At 43.3% G+C, this 19753-nt stretch overlaps 1 protein-coding gene across 5 annotated transcripts in view; it reads left to right on the top strand.

Moving 5' to 3' along the window:
* Dclk2 (doublecortin like kinase 2) overlaps nt 1–19753 on the top strand; it is a 161104-nt gene that overhangs the window by 80191 nt on the left and 61160 nt on the right. For all 5 annotated transcript variants that reach the window (XM_004638683.2, XM_023723658.1, XM_004638684.2 and 2 more), the window contains exon 3: nt 17551–17653. In XM_004638683.2, coding sequence (XP_004638740.1) covers nt 17551–17653 — 103 coding nt within the window. The remainder of the gene's footprint in view (nt 1–17550; nt 17654–19753) is intronic.

The raw sequence follows: 19753 nt of genomic DNA on the forward strand, positions 1-19753 counted from the left end.
GGAGCGCAGCGTCAGGGGGAAGCCGAGATAAAAGTGATCAAGTGTCCCAAGCCTGGACTTTCCTGAGTGAGAGAACTAAGACTTAGAAGGGTTAAAGCTGCTTTCTCAGAGTTACTGAGCACAGTTCAGGAGTTAGAGTCCAAGTTGCCTTACTCCACAGGCCACCCTTTCCTTTTTAAAGGATGCCTTTCTTGTCTTTGCTGGGCAATAGAAGAAAAATGTGCTGCCTCGGAGGAGGCTTTTGGTTGTGTGTCCCTGACATATCTCTGCCCTTTCCTGTGGAAGGTGTGAGGCGGCAGCGGCGCCTAGGAGTCAGGGGCCATGTCCTCCTACTTTGAACTGCATTTATGCCTTAGAAAAATTCATTTAATTTCTCCAGAATTCTGTTTCACATTTATAACATGAGGTAGACATAGAGTTTAGCAGCATGTAAGTTCTAGATCTCTTCTAATTATGTTCAGTAATTCAGAATGTTTGCTGAATTCAGCAATCATGCTGAATTACACAAACTTTCTGAAGATTGAAGAGTGTTCTTTACTTTCTCCTTTCTTACAAAATGTTTCTGTACCTGTTTGCCAGAAGTAGAAAGCTGTGTGTGGGGTCGAGTTGGGGGGATAGATGGGGGCTAGGAAGCGGGTCTGGACTACATCTGTAACAAATGGGGTGCTTTCCGCTCTCCTGCTAAGTTGGGGACCTTAAGAATCATTGTAGTGTTCCATGTTCTGTCTTCGATTCCTTTACTGTTGTGGTCCAGTTTGTTTGGTGTCTCAGTGTATGAAGCACAGTCACACAGAGGGAAAGATAAGGTCTTTCAAAGTGTCACCAGCGATGGAGTAAAGGTCCCTGAGGCATGTGAGCCACCGCAGCCGCTCTGTCTGACAAGGGAAAGAAAGCTGCCCTCTTCACCCCTCCTGCAGTAGGAAGCCTGATCGAAAGGATGTGGCTTTTCCCCCCTGCTAGAAGGAAGTTGCCACTTTGGGCAAAAGCACTGAAATAGAAAAATTGGACCTGACCCTTTTCCCTAGCAGCAAGTGCCTTGCATTTTCCTCTGTGGTATGAGTCCTGGAGCTGGGAAGCTGACAGCTGCAATCAGGCACGTTTCCTGGAGGGAAGCATCATGAATTTTAATGGGGTGCTGCGGCTGGGCTCGATGGGGTTGAGAGAGGAGAGCAAGCCAAGCCAGCTGAAACAAAAGGAGAAAGGCGCTTAGTCCCTGTACAGTTCGTGGCTGAGATGAGAGTGATATTCAAATTATTTCTCCCACCATGATTTTGATGACTTAAGAGGGAGGGACAGCTGAACTCCTGTGAGGGGGAGACGATATGCATCTTCCATGATTATTAATCCCACTGTACCGAAGGCAGAGAAGGGGGTATATCACAGTGTGGCTCGTTCAAAGCCGTGGCCTGCAAACCCTGCATTGCAGCAGTGCCCAGGAGATGAGCCCTGGGAGTCACAGTCTCCACTGTGCCCGTAGAAGGGTTTCCCTCACAGTCGCAGGAGGCAGGCAGTGGCAGGATGCTGTCCATGCCTCACAGCAGCCACTGCTGGAGCCCTTCCTCCTGCTCTTTGTTGTACAATGCTTTGAGCAGATAGGAAGCATCCTGTTAGGCTTGTCCCATTATCAGCCGCTGCAGGAAGCAGTTGCTTAGGGGCCTAGCACTGCATTCCCAAGTATTAAAAACACAAGTGTTGTGCTTTAAAAACACAACAAAAAAACCCAGACAGACAAAAACGCAGCCCATCTAATTCTTTAAAACTGTGCTTGCTGCACCACACCGAGTCCTGTCAGGTTTGTAGGAAGCCGGGACTCCTTTGGGAGATTAATGCATCTGTGTGTGCCTTTGTTCTTAGGTGAATAGGACTGGGCTTTATTTTAGAAGGGAACCGAGTATTGAAAGAACACAGTCATTGCAGAAGCCTTTTCAAGTGGAGAGAGCATATATTTTAAAAAATGCACTATGGCAGGTGTGATGGGACTGTGAGCCTGAAGCAGGAGGGTCATAAGCTCGAGCCCACCTGAGAGATTTAGTGACTTGGCTGGACCCTGTCTGAAAATACAAATATAAAAAAGGGCTGGGGATGTCAGTTCATGTGGAATGCCTGGATTCACTCCTCAGTGCTTAAGGGGATAAACAAAAGAAAACAACAAATTCCAAACTTCATTCATCCCATTTCTCTACTGGTTAAGATTATTTCACCCAGGAAAGTTTTAGCCGAAGACGGTTATCTGTGAGAACACTGGCTGACTTTCTGAATGTCAATGAGGAAACACTGAATAAAAGCAGCCACAGTTGCCCCCACGTTCAAGGTAGATCTACATTCTTGGCTCTGAGCTCTTCCTTCTCCAGTTATTAGCAGGGAATGAAGTGGGTATTGCTCTGGTAGGAAGCCACAACTCAGTGGGTTGGGCAGAACATCTGGAAAATGAGGAGCCGGGCTGTCCTTCCTCAGGCACGGGGAAGGGGCTTGTCCTCAGCTCCCAGCGTGGCTTGTCTTTCAGTCGTGGAGATGAGGACTTCCTGGGCTATTCGATTATCCCAGGTCTCACGTCTGGGAAGTTTGCATATGTAATCTTAAAAAAAAATGAGCTAATGAATTTAGGAAGCCATAAAACATGTGTTTAAAAGGTTGCACTGATTGTGGACTAGATGTTGGTGGCTGTGATTAGAAGGCAGTGGTTGTGTCTCAACATTGAAGAAGCTCCTTCCCTATTCTTTCAGCATCTCATTCCTCCTGTGGAACCCCTGGTGCTGAGGTCCTATTCATCTTTGCTCTTGTGCTGGAGTTTTCCCTTTAAGTTTAAGCTGCCCAAGGTGAACACGCTGTGGTGGTAGAGGGTAGGTGGATGACTTTATTGTGATAATAACATTTACTTTCATTCGGGATCTTACTGGCATTTAGGTCCTTATGACTGCTGTCACGCCTCCTTCACCCATCTGTTTCCTGCTGAAACTCTCTAGTTCTCTGAATGCATCTCCTGCATACTCTGATAGTAAAAGCTACCTACCCCTCCCCCCTCCATGAGTCCCCCAAACCTGCGGTCCCTGCATCTGTGTAGTTTATCCTCTTATTTGCTCAGTGCATACTCCCCGAGTGTCCCTGATGCAGGTGCTCTGGATGCAAGAACAAGAAAGACAGATCCATCTCTACATGTTGGATGCCTTCTTCATCCTCCCGGGTTGCTGTCAGGTCTTGCTGAGCTCTGAGCCTCCATCCTGGATGGTCCAGCTGGCCTTATCCACCTACCTGCGTTCCCAGTTCCCTTCCACTGGAGGATCCAAGGGTCCAAGGGTTGCTTCTGTTGTGGTGATGGAGAAATAACACAGCAAAGCATCTTCCTGGAGAGAGCCTGAGCGGCATGAAAGCTGCGCTAAGGAAGGGTATTCGGAGTCGTTCAGGTGCCAAGATGGATTGGCAAATATCCAAGAAAGAAGGAGGCTCTTCTTTTCAGGCTAAATAACAACCTTCTTGTTGGGAAGGGAATAATCAATCCCAGCTGGAGAAAAGAGACTGTGTTCCCTTTGCTTTTCCATTCAAATCTAATCTTATGACATGAGTTTTTGGCATGACTAGCGGTCTTGCCCAGACTTGTGGCCCCAGGGAGGGGATGGTTATTTAAGACAGCTGGCTCTCCAAGGCATATAACTTGATGATAAATGCTTACAGACAACTTTCCTTACTTGCTGGGCCCAGTCCTCGGTTAATTAACACCCCTGGAGACTTGCAGAACATAAATAGATGTTTCTTTGAAAGAATACCATGTCTCTGGATGCAAGAAGAAGATAAGGAATTCTGCATGTGTGCAGCTCATCAGTATTTTCTAGCTTACGGAATTCCTTAGGGAGGGATTCCCTGTATTCATCCCCCATGAAGCAAGTTTCCTGTGCCTTTAAACTCTGCCTTGTATTAGAGTGTAGAATAAATCTCAGATTTTGTGCTTTGTTCTATTGCTTTGTCTTGTGGAAGGAATTATTTCAATGAATTGGTTAAGTCATCTTGGAGTGTTTTTTCCTGGGAATTTAGCTTTTGCTCTTTGGTGAGTAATTTTAGGTTTTAGTTTTTTTAAAATACTTATTTCCAGAATTTTTTATTTTTTGGTCTAGAACCCCTGTTCTTTGGAATAATAGCTGTGTCTAAATGTCTACACATAAAGGGCAAGTGTTTCCTTCACATTCCTTTCTCATAATTGGGAATGGAGTCTGTGGGCAAGGAATGATTTTTTTCTTTAAATCTTATTCTTATTTTTAAATTGAATAAGTAATTTTGGTGCTAGAAATTGAACTCAGGGCCTTGTGTTGTCCAGGCAGGTGCTGTGCCACTGAGTTACATCCCCAACCCCTGCAAGGAATGAATTGACTCAAACATCTTTTCTTGCTTCTGAGAATTTGGCCACTAAAAATGGCTGTGATGTACCAGTGAAAATTCTGAGAAAGTGGGCATTTGCTGCAAGAATGTGAAAGTTTGGAGGTTGTGCAGAATTTTAGTTTATTGAAAGTATTAATGTTAATAGAATGGTCATCTATTGAAGATAAAAGTTTTAGGAATGGATCAAGGGAATATGAAAGACCTAGTTGGGTTTCAAAACCAATATTAAGTGAAAAAAAAAAAGCATATATTATGTTTAATACAACCTAATGTAAGAATTGAAAAAGCCACACTACACACAACACTTGCAGTCTGTGTACAACCTTAATGTGAATCTAAAAACATAACGTGGAAAGAAGACACATATCAAGTAGTTGGTAACATTTTTCTGGGGTAGTGGAGAAGGAAATCGGAAGTGGGGGCTCAGAGGCATGAGGTTGGGAGTTAGTAACGAAAGAGATTCTAATTTTGCTTTTATTTTCATTATATTAAAAGAATCTGAAGTATCTGTGGCAATATAATATTTGCTAATTTGAGACAATGAGAGTTATTTGCTGTACTTTTAAATCATAAATTATATAAATTACTTTAAAATGAAACAGTGAAAAGCATTTTCTGACTTGATTTTAAAGGTGCCCGGAAATGAGGGCAGAAATGCACAGATACAGCCTGCAAGGATTTGCCCTTCTAAAGGAAGCCTTGCTGTACGTGCTAATGGAGGTGATGGCTAGAGTGGCTCACTCTGAGTTCTCTTAAACTAAAAATATTTTCCCACCAACCTGAAAATCGGTGATGTATATGTTAATGTAATAGAGTTTGGCTATATTTTATGAGCAGGTGCCTTCTACACAGGAAATTTTAATTGTGGTATTTGCTTTAGCCAATTGCAGTTTCTCTTTTAAAATGTTACCATAAATAACGCAAGAGGATGGCATGCTTTCTGCTTCTGGGTAGCCACAGGCATGTAACTTATTTGGAGGATTTCATCAGCTGGAGAAATAGGACCTCCATATGATAGGAAGATTACACTGGGAAATATTTTTCTCGTTGGCTTTCTTGTAGGATGTTTACTAGTGGAAAATGAGAATTTTGACACTTTTTTAAGTGAAAATACAAGTAGTTATTGGGACCAGAATCTTACAGTTTCAATGGTATAATATTGTTCCATGTATTTTGAACTTGAGACTAATCTACTACCTGGTTGGACTATAACTTAACAAGTAATAAATACGCAGAAAGACTTGGGCATGGTGTTGCATGCCTGTAACCCCATAGTCCGGGAGGCTGAGCCAGGAAAAACCCTAGTTTGAGTCTAGCCTGGGCAACTTAGAGACTTTGTCTCAAAAAAGGACCATAGGTGTAGCTCACAGTGAAAGCTCTGAGTTCAAATCCAATTGAAAAAGCAAAAAGCAAGGAGAAACTGGTCAGTAGTAGCAGTATGAATTAAGTTTATTTTCTTTCTTCTCAATCGAAGCCTCTAATCCTCATCCAGTTTGCTCCTACTGTGCACTTCAAGCATTTTTACTTCAGCTCATTGAGTGTGAAGTACAGGTTAGAAGTGGGTACAGGAACAGTTGAAAGGGAGGTGGAAGTGGTCTTTTGAAATTAGAATTCAGATAACAATGTCAAGGAGGGAGAAAAATAATTCTATTAAGAGGGAAGAAATGTAAAAGTGGGTGTGATCTCCCTTTTTAAGTAGAGATAGTTTTTCTAGAAACCTTAATCCCCACTGTCGTAAAGCATAATGACATTATTTGTACTGAAAGTATCACAAACTTTGGGATTGTCCAAGCTAGTTGTAGGATTAACAGATTTTTCTTCATATTGCCTTACTGATGCTTTTTGTCCTAATTTCAGGATGTGCTAGCATATGCTAAATCACTGTCAGAAGAGAGATTGATCTGGTTTCCACATGCAGAGGATTACTTTCCGAAAAAATGTGGCAGATTCTGCCTTTATTTAAAAAATAGGAAAGTCCTAATATTTGTTAATATATATTTACACTCGTGGTATTTCCAACCTGGCAGCAAATAAAGTCCTGTTGTGAAGCCATATGATCGTAGCTTATGTTTGTAATTTGTTTTAAGAAAGTTAGCCAATTTGTTTCAAGATATCGGTTTCAGAACATATTCAATATTCCCCAAAGTGTAGGAAGTTGGCCTAAACTTGGACTGACCTTACATTACTTAGAACTTGATCCTTAGGGGAAAAAAATTGTAGATATAAGATTACATACTTGCCATTCATTTACTTCATAAAAGTAGGACATAGAAAAATGGTCCAGTTATTTGTGTTTTAGACAAGTATAAAAACTTCTGACTTATCTCCATAAAGTCTCTTAATGTTTTTTTTCATAGATTGTAAATCACCCTAATTGAATACTTCTTTAGGGAGACAGACATGGTCAAGTACAAAGAATGCGATCCTGCTCTGTTGGTTCAGACCTCTGCTCCTCCTGCTGGCTCTGGGACTCTGCAAGTTACTTAACCTTTTCGAGCTTCTCTAATCCTCCTTTGTATAAGACAGGGATGGGAATATGTCCTTCACAGGGTTGTCCTAAGGATCAGTAAAAGTGAGGGGTAAACAAGACCAATTTTGTAAAGCGCACAACTTGTATTCCTTGTGCCTTTCCCCTTTCTGTTGGAAATAGAAAATTTTGAATTCGAACCTTGCCGCCTTGTGCTTTTGTCAGTTGCCTTTGCGTAACATGATTTCCTTTTCTGTTATTCAGAAATTACTGAGTCCTAGAGAGGTGGTTCCCTCACCTGAATTCTAAATTTGTTCCACTGCTCCCTGTTAGGAAGCCCCAAAGGAAAGCTGAAAGCCTTTTACTGTAGAAATTAAGAAAAGAGTGGCCCTTAGGGATGGTAGTCACAGAAAGAGGTTAGACACTTCCTCCTTCATGGGAAGAGCTATCATTGATCAGCTCTGCTCCCATATTTATAAATAGCTCTGAAATTTTAGGATTTTTCCATCTTATTGATAGAGCTGCTTCCTGAAACCACATCTTTGGTCTGCAATATCTGTGATTAGTCTGGATTGGGAGTGGAGGTGCAGTGAAAAAACAAAGATCAGGTCTAGTATATTGCAGTGGAAGCAAACTGAATGTGAGGTGTTGTCAGTCGACGCCAGCGAGGAGCCTTTTACTGTAAGTGCTGTCATCTTTTAGCTTTAGTTCTGTTTCCATGGCAACCACAGGGTCTGTGAGTGGCAGGCTGAATGGATTTGCAGGAAACCGAAAAACATTGCTATTCTAAGGCGCTTTCTTCTTGCTGCAGAAAAGAGGTCCCTCTCTTACTGTAAGCCAGCCAGCATTTACTGGGAACAAAGGCAGGCTGTTTATGCAAATGGTATTCTGAGCTGCCCGTAAAGAAATGGGGGGTCTCAACCCCTGCTTACTGACCTGTGAGGCTGTTTTTGTGGTGGTGTTCCTGGTTTTTTTTTTTTTTTTTTTTTTTTTTTGTTTGTTTGTTTTTAAAAATTTCCTCATATTTTCACTTTCTCCATACATTCTTTAGTGTATGGCTTCTAAGGTTTTGGAGGAGAAGTGTTTGCTCACAAAATTAACATTAGTAAGTAACCCAGCACTTTGCATTATTGTAAGGTAAGAATATCTTAGAGGCTTTCTGGAAATAAACAGAATCCCACCCTTAGCAGTCTCAAATTCTTGAAGTGAACGTCTTATCTTTGCAACAATGCTGCTTGAGAATGGCCATCTAAGCAATTGGATTCCAAGTGTTTTACTCTTTGTGAAAAGCCATTTAGGCCAGTGGAGGCTTCTGTAAAAATGAAGTATAAGAAGTAAAGCCGTGATGTGATGTTGAGCTGTAGGGGACTCAGGTCAACAATTTCTGACATTGCCAGTGAAGCAGAAGACCCAATACTATTATGGACTACTGGACTCTTTTAGAATATTTTGCTGAGTTTACACACCTATAATATTCAAATAACAGAACTAAACAAAAAAAAAAGGGGATACAGATGAATGTCCATTTTGTATCTGTGTATTCAAAGTGGTTAGGATAGATACATAGTTACATTCTCTTAATGAATAGAGGGATTTGTTCTAATGGTTTTTGTAAATAAGATATCGTGTCCGCATCTTGTACAGCAATTAACCACAAAGAAGAATATATGCAGTGTATTATTTGTTGAAACTGTACTTCCGATTTGACTTGAAACTGTCTCATTGCTGTTTGTTTCTCAATAAAATTATGGGGAAAAAAGAATATAAAAAGTAACAGAAAGATGGTGGAGTGGAGAGTGACAGCAATTCAGCCCCTCTGAGATTTGGAGTCCCAACACCGGAAAATGAAATCTTTAGGAAGAAATAAAAGAAAAGAGAGAGTAAAGTATAGCATGTAGCATCAGGAAGTAAATGACAGAAAAATTAAAAGCTACACAGAAAATAGAGAAATAGATCATAACACAGAGTTCCTGGCATTTTTGGAAGAACTGAATGGCTTTCTTCATTTCAGATACACTCCTAGTGTTTGTTTGTTTGTTTTTTTTTTAAATATGGTAGTGAAAATCGAACTTGATGGCCTTATGCATCCCAGGTAACCATTCTGCCCCAGAGCTACACCCCCTATTCATCTTAAGCAGAACTTTTATTCTGGAGATAGAACTGATTTTTTTCAACAAGGGTAGGAGGGGGCTTGAAGTGACAGGATGTTAGAGATCATGAAGTGGACCTGCTGATGTCCAGCTTGCAAGCGTTTGGATGGATGGGCAGTCCGTTGAGAAGACGTCATCCTCACTGGCCATGGAGTAGAGAGAATGGCTCGGGCCACTCTGAGTTGTGTCCTTCATTGTATGCTAAAGTTGCCTTCTCTCGTAGTTTCCATACTGTACATGATAGAGAAGCTGGGTGGTAGAATCTGACTGGGGGTTCAAAATTAAATGCAGCTCCCTTTTGGCATTTTGTGGCTTAAGAGGTTTTTAGAAAACATCAAGGAAGGCAGCACAGTTCTACTAAAAGCCTGTGTAATCGTTTTAGTTTCAGATAGAAGCCATTTATTGCATTTCCTTCCTGTGCTCTTTCAAGTGCTTTTAAAAAGCAACCTAGGACTACTTTTTAAAAAACTTCTTTGGTTGAGATGTTTCAGCTGAGCTCACATTAAAGATGAGTGAAAATTTTGATGTGTTTTATACTCCTGATATCTTTCATCCTGTTAGAATAGTCCTTCCATAAAATGAGACTCTTTTTGTACACGGTGGCCATTTCAAGGGGCTAAGGCATTCCTCCTTACTCTGTTTAGAGGCTAATGCCAGTTTAGCCTGTCATTGACACCCAAAGGTGTTTTTTTTACGTTTTTACCGTCCCTTGAAATGTTCCAATGAAATAGGCTTGTGAAGTACCCTCATTTGGTGCAACCTCAAGTTTCAGAATAACATGGAGTACCGGGTGTGACCGCGATGCCTCGGTGCCACAGCCTATCCGAGAGACAGGTTCTGGGGGCTGTGTGTCCAGTGAGCAGAGAACTGCAGGCGCACCTGCCCCGGGGAGGGAAGGGCAGCTGCATTTATGGGAGATAATGAAGGTGTGTAGGGGCAAGGCTCTGCCCTCAGACACCAAGAGGCGGCAGGAGCTTGGAAGTGGGGTCGGGACTGCAGGGGAATAGGAAGAAGGACCGTAACCCGGGAGCCTCTCTTTGGGTATCTGGAGAAGATTGACAGAAATGACTGACAGGCGCCCAGTCGTCTCCGAGTCACCTTGGCACACACGTCTGTCTCCCCCAGGATTCACTCTGATGTAATCACATTGTGAGACGCTGTCCTTGGCTATGAACCTTGAACAGTGTTCAAGTGGGAAAAGGTTCCTCAGGTCAGACCAGGGGATCTGATGGGCATGTGCTCTGGGGCTGAGAGATTCCTGGGTCTTTGCTATTTTTATTGCTGCTTCTCCTAGGACAGTGGAAGGCAGCGGGGCTGTGAGGTGTTGCCCAGGTTTGGGGGTGCGGCAACAGTGGTCTCCCTGCCCGACTGTGCGCCCTCGCTGACTGCACGCTGCGTTACTTTGACTCCTCTGCCAAGTGGTTGCATCGTGGCCGCTTTTTCTCAGGTCAGCCCTGAAATGATGGAGGATCTAAGACTTGATAGAGAGTCTGTAACGTAAAATTAGTTTCCAGGAAGTTAGTTTAGGGTACAAATTTGACCAAGTGTTTGGTGAATGCCTTCTTGAAAGAGCTTTATATTGGGTTAGGAAATACGAATCATAAACCTGGGAACTGGGATTCCTGGATGCTGATGGGGCGGTAGGAATTTGCTGGAAGGGAATGAGATGGCGCCTCCTAGAGGAGGTGAGACTCAAGACCGTGAGTCATGATGCATCCAGCAGGCAGGTACTCAAGCAACCCTGTTGGTTGGCTAGGTGATATATGAGGTGCTGAACGAGACAGTGATTCTGCAAGTAGCCAGGCCGCTACCTCAATGATAATGTCTATGTTGAGTGACCCAAGACTCCCCCTGGAGCCCCAATTAAAGATCCTACCACTTTGTAATAGCGCCAACTTGGCGACCAAACCTTCAGCACGTGCGCTTTTACCCTGAGCCCCCCAAATTCGAGATCCAAACTGTAGCAGCCAGAAGTGCAGCCTGATATCATCTCCTGTGGTTCAGAGTGTAACTGCCCAGTGAAGATGACACTTCTGTGTCCACTAGCTATTTTTTGTTTTGAGGAAAGGACATATTATACTCCTAATACACGTATACTGTCTTATCAGACCTCAAGCCTGTCACATAAATTTGCATAGCCTTTAGCAGACACCAAACAGGAAAAGAAAAACAAAAGCGGCATCGCAAAGCTATTAAGAACTACCACTGAAATTATGGCTGGCACCTATTCACCCTGACCTAATTAATCTGTCTGCTGCTGGATAGAAAAATTACAATGCAAGGAGCCCCCAGTCATTTCCAAAGCTTAGATGAGCTCCTCTACGTACATTATCGCCCAGCTGGATCTTTCCCCATTAGATCCTGCTGGTAGCTTTAACTCTGCCCTTAGTAGAAATGTTCCCTCCCCTTGCTCGTGTAGCTTGCTTTCACAGGCCACATAGCAGTCACTACTCCAAAGAGCTTCTGCAAGAATGACTTCTTCATTGCTTTAAAGAAAAATTAAGATGCAAACCTATAAACTTGATGTTCTCTCATCCTTGTTAAGAATGATTTTTATTCAGGGTATTGATTTTTTTCTGAGAACAGATTAGTAACCTGCCCAATATTTCAGTGTTAAACTCCAGCTTAAAAAAATTAAGGATGAAAAGAACAAATATCATTAGAGCTAAGAAATATGGAATATGTTGTAAAGCATAAATGACAGAATTATGTGAGCGGCCAATGTATGAACTATTTAGAGGCACTACTCTAGAGGTGCCGGTCTCATCACAGTAGTTCCTCCTTGTGCTGTTTTCATCCTGTGGCAGTCTAGGTATTCTGTGTCAGTATTCCCCCTACTGTAGCATTCTGAACTGTAAATATTAGTTTTCTTACCCATCTCCACTAGGCTGCACACTTTCTGTATGTTTGTTTATTCCTGACATAAAGTTATTTTAATTTTATCAGACACTGGGTATTTTATCATATGCTCCACTTGGAGAGGCATCACTTGAGTTTAGGACACCACCAGGAACAATTAAAAGACATAGTCTTGGGGGCCAGGGAGATGGCTCAGTGGAATAAGCGCTTCCCTGGCAAGCGCAAGGGCCTGAGTTCAATCCCCGGTTCCGCCAAAAATAAATAAATAAAAGGACATAGTCTCACCTTCTTGTGAAATGTAAGCTTTGGCAAATAGTGACTGCATTAAACTAAAAAGTATAGCACTAACTAGATATGATTTTAGCATAAAATCAAGTGCTTTCACACATTTTCAGACTTCGTCCTTATAAATTAAGTAGAATTGCTTTCCTGTGGGTTTTGCAGATGTAGAAATAGTCTCAGGTTAAATGTTTTGTCCAAGACTATTTATGCCCACAGGCATGTATGTGTGCGTGTGTGTGTGTGTGTGTGTGTGTGTGTGTTGGCCGTGGGCTCAGCAGTGTGTTTTTCACTTCTAGCAAAAGCTTGTGGTCAGCTAATGCTCAGGCTTGTGTCTGTAGTTTAGATACACAAATGGGCTACGCGGTGATGGCAGACCTGTTAGAACTTCCAGTGATAACAGACAGCCCACTAGCGCACCTGTGCCTTAGGTGCCCTGCTCAGGGAGAGACAACTCGGATGTGCCCATTCTCCTTAGGTGGGTGTTGGTTTAGATTCCCTTTCAGTCATGCTCAGTACCTGTCCCTCCGTGCTGTTTGTAGTGTGTCCTACAGTTCAGGTGATTAGCATTTCCCTGTTTCATATCACATTTTCTTTACTCCTCTCTTCATGGATCCCTCCTCACTTGGTTCCCAGCATTGGCTCTTGCGGTGCACATGGGAATCCGGGTGTCTCGGACGTGTCAGTTTTGTTTCCTTTGCATGCCTACCCCGAAGCAGGTTTGCTGGATCACAGTGGTTCCATTTCAATTTGAAGGAACTCCCATGCTGACCTCCGTGGTGGCTCTGCTAGCTTATGTTCCCCTTAAGAGTGCAGAAAAATGGCCTTTCTCTGCATGTTCACTAGCATTTCTGTTTTTGCTCTTTTTGGCGATAGACTTTCTGACTGGAGCAAGATGATACCTCATTTGCATGATGATGTTGAACTCCCCTCCCATACTTATTGGTCATTTGTATTTCTTTTTTGAGAAATGTCCATTCCGACCATTTGCCCATTTCTAAATGGGATCGTTTGGTTTCCAGAGGATTTTGAGTTCCTACAGTATAATCTTCACACAGATCCTCCTAACACACCTTCCTCCTGTGCAGGCACCCAGTGTTTCCCACTGAGAGTAGCGGTGTCCCTGCCGATGGCCGCCAAGGCCTCCCTTGCCTTCTGATCCTGCTCCTTCGCTGACTTCTCCCCCCACTGTGTGCCAGGGGCTTTTCCCTTGCTGCTGCTTGTGATCGCTCCAGGCCTGATCGCTCCGCAGGGCTTTTGTACATTCTTTTCCTTGTGCATGGGATGCTTTCCCCACAGGTGCTCCACCAGCCTTGTCCCCTCCGTGTCTTAAGTATTTTATGCAGAAGTCACGCTGGCCATGAGGCCTTCTCTGAGCATCCCTTTCTGTGCCCGACTTTTCCCCAAAAGCTGTCTTCCAACTCTGTGTACATTAATCTGTGCAGTTCAAATGCCTAGAATAGTACCTGGCAATTAAGTGCTAAATAAAAATGTTTTGAATAAATAGTAGTGAAAGGGTTTCATACTTTGAGAAATGTGCCACTGTCCTGACTATACATTTATAATATGATTGGGATGTGTGTTTTGTTTCAGTGGTACCATTTATTCACTTGACAGCTGTCTTTCTAAATAGTACCAAGCTGGGGATTGTGCCCAAGGCATCTGAACTGCACTAGGCCCCCAACACCCTTTTTTGTTGTTGTTTTGAGATAGGGTCTCACTAAATCGTAGAGTTGCCCAGGTGGGCCCTCCTTCCTCAGCCTCCTAGAAGCTGTCATTTCTTTCTTTTTTTTTTTTTTTTAAAGGGTTAACTATAATCTTTATTTTTTCTTCCATAATTTTATTGAGAAACAAATAGCAATGAGACAGTTTCAAACCAAACTGATAGGACAGCTTCAATAATTAACACATTGCATACATTCTTTCTAGTGGTTAATTGCTGTACAAGATGCGGACATGATATCCTATTTGCAAACACCATTAGAACAAATCCCTCTATTCATTAAGAGAATGTAACTATATATCTAACCTAACCACTTTGAATACACAGATACAAAATGGACATTCATCTGTATCCCCTTTTTTGGTTAAGTTTCGTTATTTGAATATTATAGGTATGTAAACTCAGCAAAATATTCTAAAAGAGTCCAGTGGTCCATAATAGTATTGGGTCTTCTGCTTCACTGGCAATGTCAGAAATTGTTGACCTGAGTCCCCTACAGCTCAACATAACAGCATGGCTTTACTTCTTATATTTCGTTTTTCTACTTTTCTGCTGGATGGTTAAGACCAAGGTAAAGCAGGACCTATGCAACAAGAGTTGTAGAAGCTGTCATTTCTTGAGAGTACTGGTGATATACTTGAGCCATATCTGACCTAACTATAAGTCATGTCATTTGGTTAATTAATTAGCCAAATATGTATTCAGTGACTAGAGCCTGAATCAAGGGAGAAGGCGTACAAAGTACAAACCCGAAAGCTGACAGATGAAATCATTAGAGGAGGGCTAGGAAGCACTGCATAGAATTGGTGTGGAAAACAAGCCACTTTTTTGATCTGTTCTCATCCAAAGGCCTGTTAAATACTTTCATTACATATAATAAACTTTGTTTTTCTAGTCAAATGTCAACTAATTTAGTACCACATGAAAAATTTTCTTGCAATGAAATCAATTAAAAATTAACTTGCTTTTTCAGACACTTGAGTGTATTTTAGAGAATTCATTAGTTTCTCATTCCACGTTGATTACAACAGCAAATAACATTTTTATTTCTCAAAAGGTAGAGTTAAACTTCAGTAGATGTTGGTTTTGCTTGGCCCAGGAAATAAAACTGGATTCCAACTACTTGTTAAATAACTGTATGTAAGAAACAAAGTAATTGGAAATGTAAGACTTTTAAATGACTATAAATAAGTAAAATGAATGAGAACTGTGAGTAGGAATGAGCCATGGGGTTCAGGATGAGGGAAAGCAGCGTGTTCAGGTGAAGTGCAGAGGGGAGGGTGCAGCTCCGAGGCAGAGCACAGGCCTAGCGTGGGCAGGGACCTGGGTTTCGTCCCCAGCACTGCCAAAACAAGACAGAAAGGATGAAAGCAGAGATGTGGGAAGTGGACGCTGCGCATCTAACTCGCGATGCACACATTCTTTCCCTGTGCACGGCAGGCTTCCCTCCAGAGAGATGTTTCCATTCGTGAATGAGGAGCATGGTGATAGTATGGACCTCGGGGCTGCTGTGGGGATTCGGGAGAACAGCCTGCAGTAGAGAGCTCAGAGAGGCAGCTCAGGAAGGGCTGCGCGTCAGTGGCGGCTATCGCGGTGTGGATGCCAGCATGCGTACTCTGTTACTCATTCCTGGTAGGAGCAGCTCCCTGCGGCCTCCCGCGGCAAGTGTGTTAAGCATTCACTAGGATAGGAGCTTCCTTAGCCCTTGGGGCTATCAGCAGGCTGCTGCCGTGGTCCTGGCACTACAGGGTGGACAGCAAGGGCTGGGGACAGTGTGAAGGAAAGCCGGTGGCAGGGGCCAGCAGTGGTGTGGAAAGAGCCCAGGCATCTGTCACCAGTGAACGGAGGACAAGTGCAGTGAGCCCATAGGCAGGGACCAACCCATGCTACAGGACAGGGAGGCTTTGGAGGCATGCAGAGAGAAGCCGGTCTCAGCATGCCACAGACTGCATGACTCGGTTTCCATGAAATATCTAGAAGCAGCAAATCTTAGCGACAGAGTATGTCATGGGTGCTGTGGCTTAAGGGTGTGACTGCCGTGGGCATGGGGCTTCTTTCTGGGGTGCTAGAAGCATTCTAAAAAGGACTATGGGGATGCCTAAACAATCAGAATATATTAAAACCCACTGAATTGAGTACCTTCAGTGGGTAAGGTGTATGTGAATCCTAGTTTTTAAAAGTTTTTTTTTTTTTTTTAAATGCACCTGGTGCCGTCTAGGTAGGAACCAAAAGTAGCACGACTGTGGCTGAGGGTGAGCAGGAAAAACTGACCAAGGGCAGGTTGACAGGTCCAGTGGGTGCGGCCCTGAGGCCCCTTGTCCTTGTCAGGGAGGAAGGCGCTGAAGGTCCCAGGTGGTGCAGGCACAGAGGTCCAGAAGACCAAATAGCAACAGGTGGGTGCAACTCAGGGCAGTGGGGGGCTGGAAGCTTAGTAGCCTGCAGAGGAGTCAGGCTTCTCGAGAAGGACTGTGCGTGTGAACCCAGCGCGACGAGCAGAAGCCCTCTGTTTGGGACTCGCTGTGCCGAGTTGGTGAAGGAAGAAAGGGATGATCTCGGGATAAGCAGATTCTGCTTGGGAGCCACATGCTGTGGCCTGCACTACTGGAGCCCATCTTGCGTGATGAGAAGTGGAGGAATGAGTTTAGAATGTGCACCGGTGCCTGTTAATGTCTGTATGTCAACATTTTGGCTTTGCACAAAATAATTAAAAGGTGTTTCATTGGAGTCATTTCATTACTACGCCCTGTGCTGTCTGCAGTCTGTCCAGCTGTCTTCTCTCTGGAGCTTTGCTTTCTAGTTCTACAGTGAAATTTATTTTCCAGTAAGAAACTAATCATCATCAGGAAGATATAAAAGCGTCCTGAGACTACTCAGGCCTTCCAAGAACGGCATCAGTGTTTAAAAATTTTATTATTGGAAATGAAGTACTTAAAAAGATTTTTTTTTTTTAATCTTCACAGCCCATTGGCAAACAGGTTCAGGTAGAGCCAGTCTGAGCCCTAAGTCCTGGAGACGGTTCTGCCTGTCCGCCTGGGGCGAGTGGAGGCACGTGTGCTCTGAAGCCAGTGTGGTGCAGAGGGAGACGGCTTTGGCTTTCTGAAAACGGACTGTGTTACCACAACTGCTCGTCGGGGTGTAGCCCTGGGGAGAGCCGAGCAGCCTGCCTCCCTAACTTCATGGCAAAACCCCCTCTTAGCCCGGTGATGCTGCTGCTTGTGACAGGTGACAGGGATGAGCATTAGCACACCAGCCTCTTTATAAGTGCTGAGCAGTTTTCAGAGGGAATCTTCAGAGCAGCCCAAGACATCGACCAGAGGAACAAAGAAGTCAGGCCCAAGGTCACACACGAGAAAAAAGTACCACAAGTGGAGAGCAGAGGCCACCGGCCATCCTGGCTTCACCACCGTCCATCAGGAGAGCCCCGAAAACATCACTAAACCATGCGAGTCTGTCTTGATGTGTCACACAGACAGGAATCGCTGTGTGCTGAGCACCCTTCATTCTGCTGTCCTGAGATCAAGGAAAGGGGGCGGCTGTGCTTCCTTCCAGGAGGCAGAGTGCTCGGGGATGGAGTGGGTTGTTGAGCAGCAGTCTGCCTCCCCTCACCAGCAGAGATGAGATGGAAAACGGTTTCCATTTTCCAACTCTGTTTCACATCTAATGTTTCTAATTCTTTGGATGTGATTTTTTTTTTTTTTTTTCAGGTTACTTGTCTGCAAGACTTTTTTGGAGATGATGATGTGTTTATTGCGTGTGGACCTGAAAAATTCCGTTATGCCCAAGATGACTTTGTCCTGGATCACAGTGGTAAGGCCATTCATTGACTGTCTTCCTAACCCTTGGCTGGCTGTGACACTTTGGGAGGTTGAGACAAGAAGCCTGCAAGTTCCAGCCCATCCTGGGAACTTGGTAACTTAGTGAGACTCTGTATCAAAATAAAAAATAAAAAGAGCTGGGATGTAGCTCAGTAGTTCAGTGGCAGAGTGCTTGGGTTTGCTCCCAGCACCATAAACAAGCCAAAAACCGTAAAGAGTAATAACTAAATTGTTTATGGTGAGGAGTTGAGATTTCTTTTTATCTGATCATTTCGTTTGCAACTTTTTAAAACAACCAATCACATGTATCATTTGTAGATTTGTGGGGAAGCTATTTTGTGGGTGAAATGGAAAAAAAATCCATTTTCTTAATTTTTTTTTAAATTTATTTGGTACAGGGCCTACAGGGTCTCACTACGTAGATCTGACTCAGTGATTCTCCTGTTTTCAGCCTCCCAAGAGCTCCATGCCCAGTCTCAATCGCTGTCTCAGCACACCCTGGGGGTGGGGCTGGCACAGCATCCCGGGAATCACCAGCTGCTATACTCTGCCTAAGCAGGTGCTTTCGTCCACTGAGCTATTTGGCTGGCCCTCTTTTTCTTAATTTTGGTCAATACAGAATTTTCACCTACTTAGCAGTGATCTAAGTGATTTTGAACGTTATCATTCTATGAATGACTTTCTTTGTTTTTATTACTTTAAACCTGTTGCAGTATAGTGTTTGTCTTAGCTGAAGATAAAGTCTACTTCATCTTTAAAGGAGATAAAGTTGTGCAACGTAGTGTTTCACAGAGAGAGCAACTTTAGAGCTGTAGTCTCACATTTGTGGAAGGTCGGCTACAAAAAAGGAAAAGTAGATGAATAGTAGAATACTTACAGTTGTAGTGGTCATGGCATGCCAGAATTACAGAAATACATTAGTAAGTAAAGAGTGACATCTGTGCTTTTTAGTTTTTTGTTTGTTTGTTTGTTTTGAGGGTCTCATGTTATGTAGTGCAGGCTGTCCTTGAACTCATTATGTCACCCAAGCTGACCTCTAATCTGGTGCTCTTCCTGCCTCAGCCTCCCAGGTGCTGGATGACAGGCACATGGCATCACATTCATCGTCATGTTTTAAAATTTAAGATATTCATTCTATTGTATTAAAACAGCCTCTGTAATTCTTTCTTTGTACACTCTGTCATTTACCCATCTGCTTATAGTTTTCTTCCCGTTTGGTTTTTTCTGTATTGTTTTTCGCCTCTGCCTCTACCATAGTTCTTTGCGTCTTTGAAGAAAGAATTTAGACAAGACACTTGGGCAGCTATACAGAGTATGCGCAGAGTTTATTGTAAAGCAGTAGAGTTTTAGAGCAGTAGAAGAGGCACTTTAAAGGGCGCGGGGGAGGGGCAGTACCCCTGCGCCTGTCGCACTGAATGAGGCTCAGGCTACCTTTCTACCATTCGTACAATGAAGTGGGTCTTCAAGGAGTATAATTTCCTTCTCCCCAGGCTGTGGTTCTTTTTTGTTTGTTTTTGTGTTTTGGCAGAACCAAGGATTGAACTCGGGCCCTTGTGCTTGCCAGGCAAGCACTTACTCTGCTGTGCTATCTCCCCGGTCCCTGGGCTGTGGTTCTTTTACAGGGGAGAATATGAGAGAAGAAAGAAGGCTTCTGTTGACTGCATGAACTCTTTCCATTTAGTTGGTTTTGAGACCTTGGGGTCCTTCCAGCCCCTCACCCCTGACCTGGACCTCATCAGTACACTCAGAGGGTCTTGCATAGCTTGAAACCATAAGCTTGTTTAGATTTTATGCATAGCCAATGATTGAGAAAATAAAGGGAAATGTTTACAGATCACACCTCCCTAGCTTTGCCTGTGCTCCAGCCTGCAGTATCCAAGCACGCTAATGTCCCATTTCTGCCTAACACAGTCAGCAGTGGTTTACATCTTTATTGACGTTAGCTTTATTTCTGTAATATTTCTGTGGTAGCAGTAAACATCATACTGAAAGTTGAGACACTGAAATATAGTGATATGTTCTGGTTTTCATTGGATAACATTAATAAGAATAAAGCGTTTGCTAAGCTTCCGCCAACATCTTGCATTGAAGA

This window comes from Octodon degus, unplaced genomic scaffold, assembly GCF_000260255.1.
Source record: "Octodon degus isolate 3935 unplaced genomic scaffold, OctDeg1.0 scaffold00101, whole genome shotgun sequence".
Lineage (NCBI taxonomy): Eukaryota > Metazoa > Chordata > Mammalia > Rodentia > Octodontidae > Octodon > Octodon degus.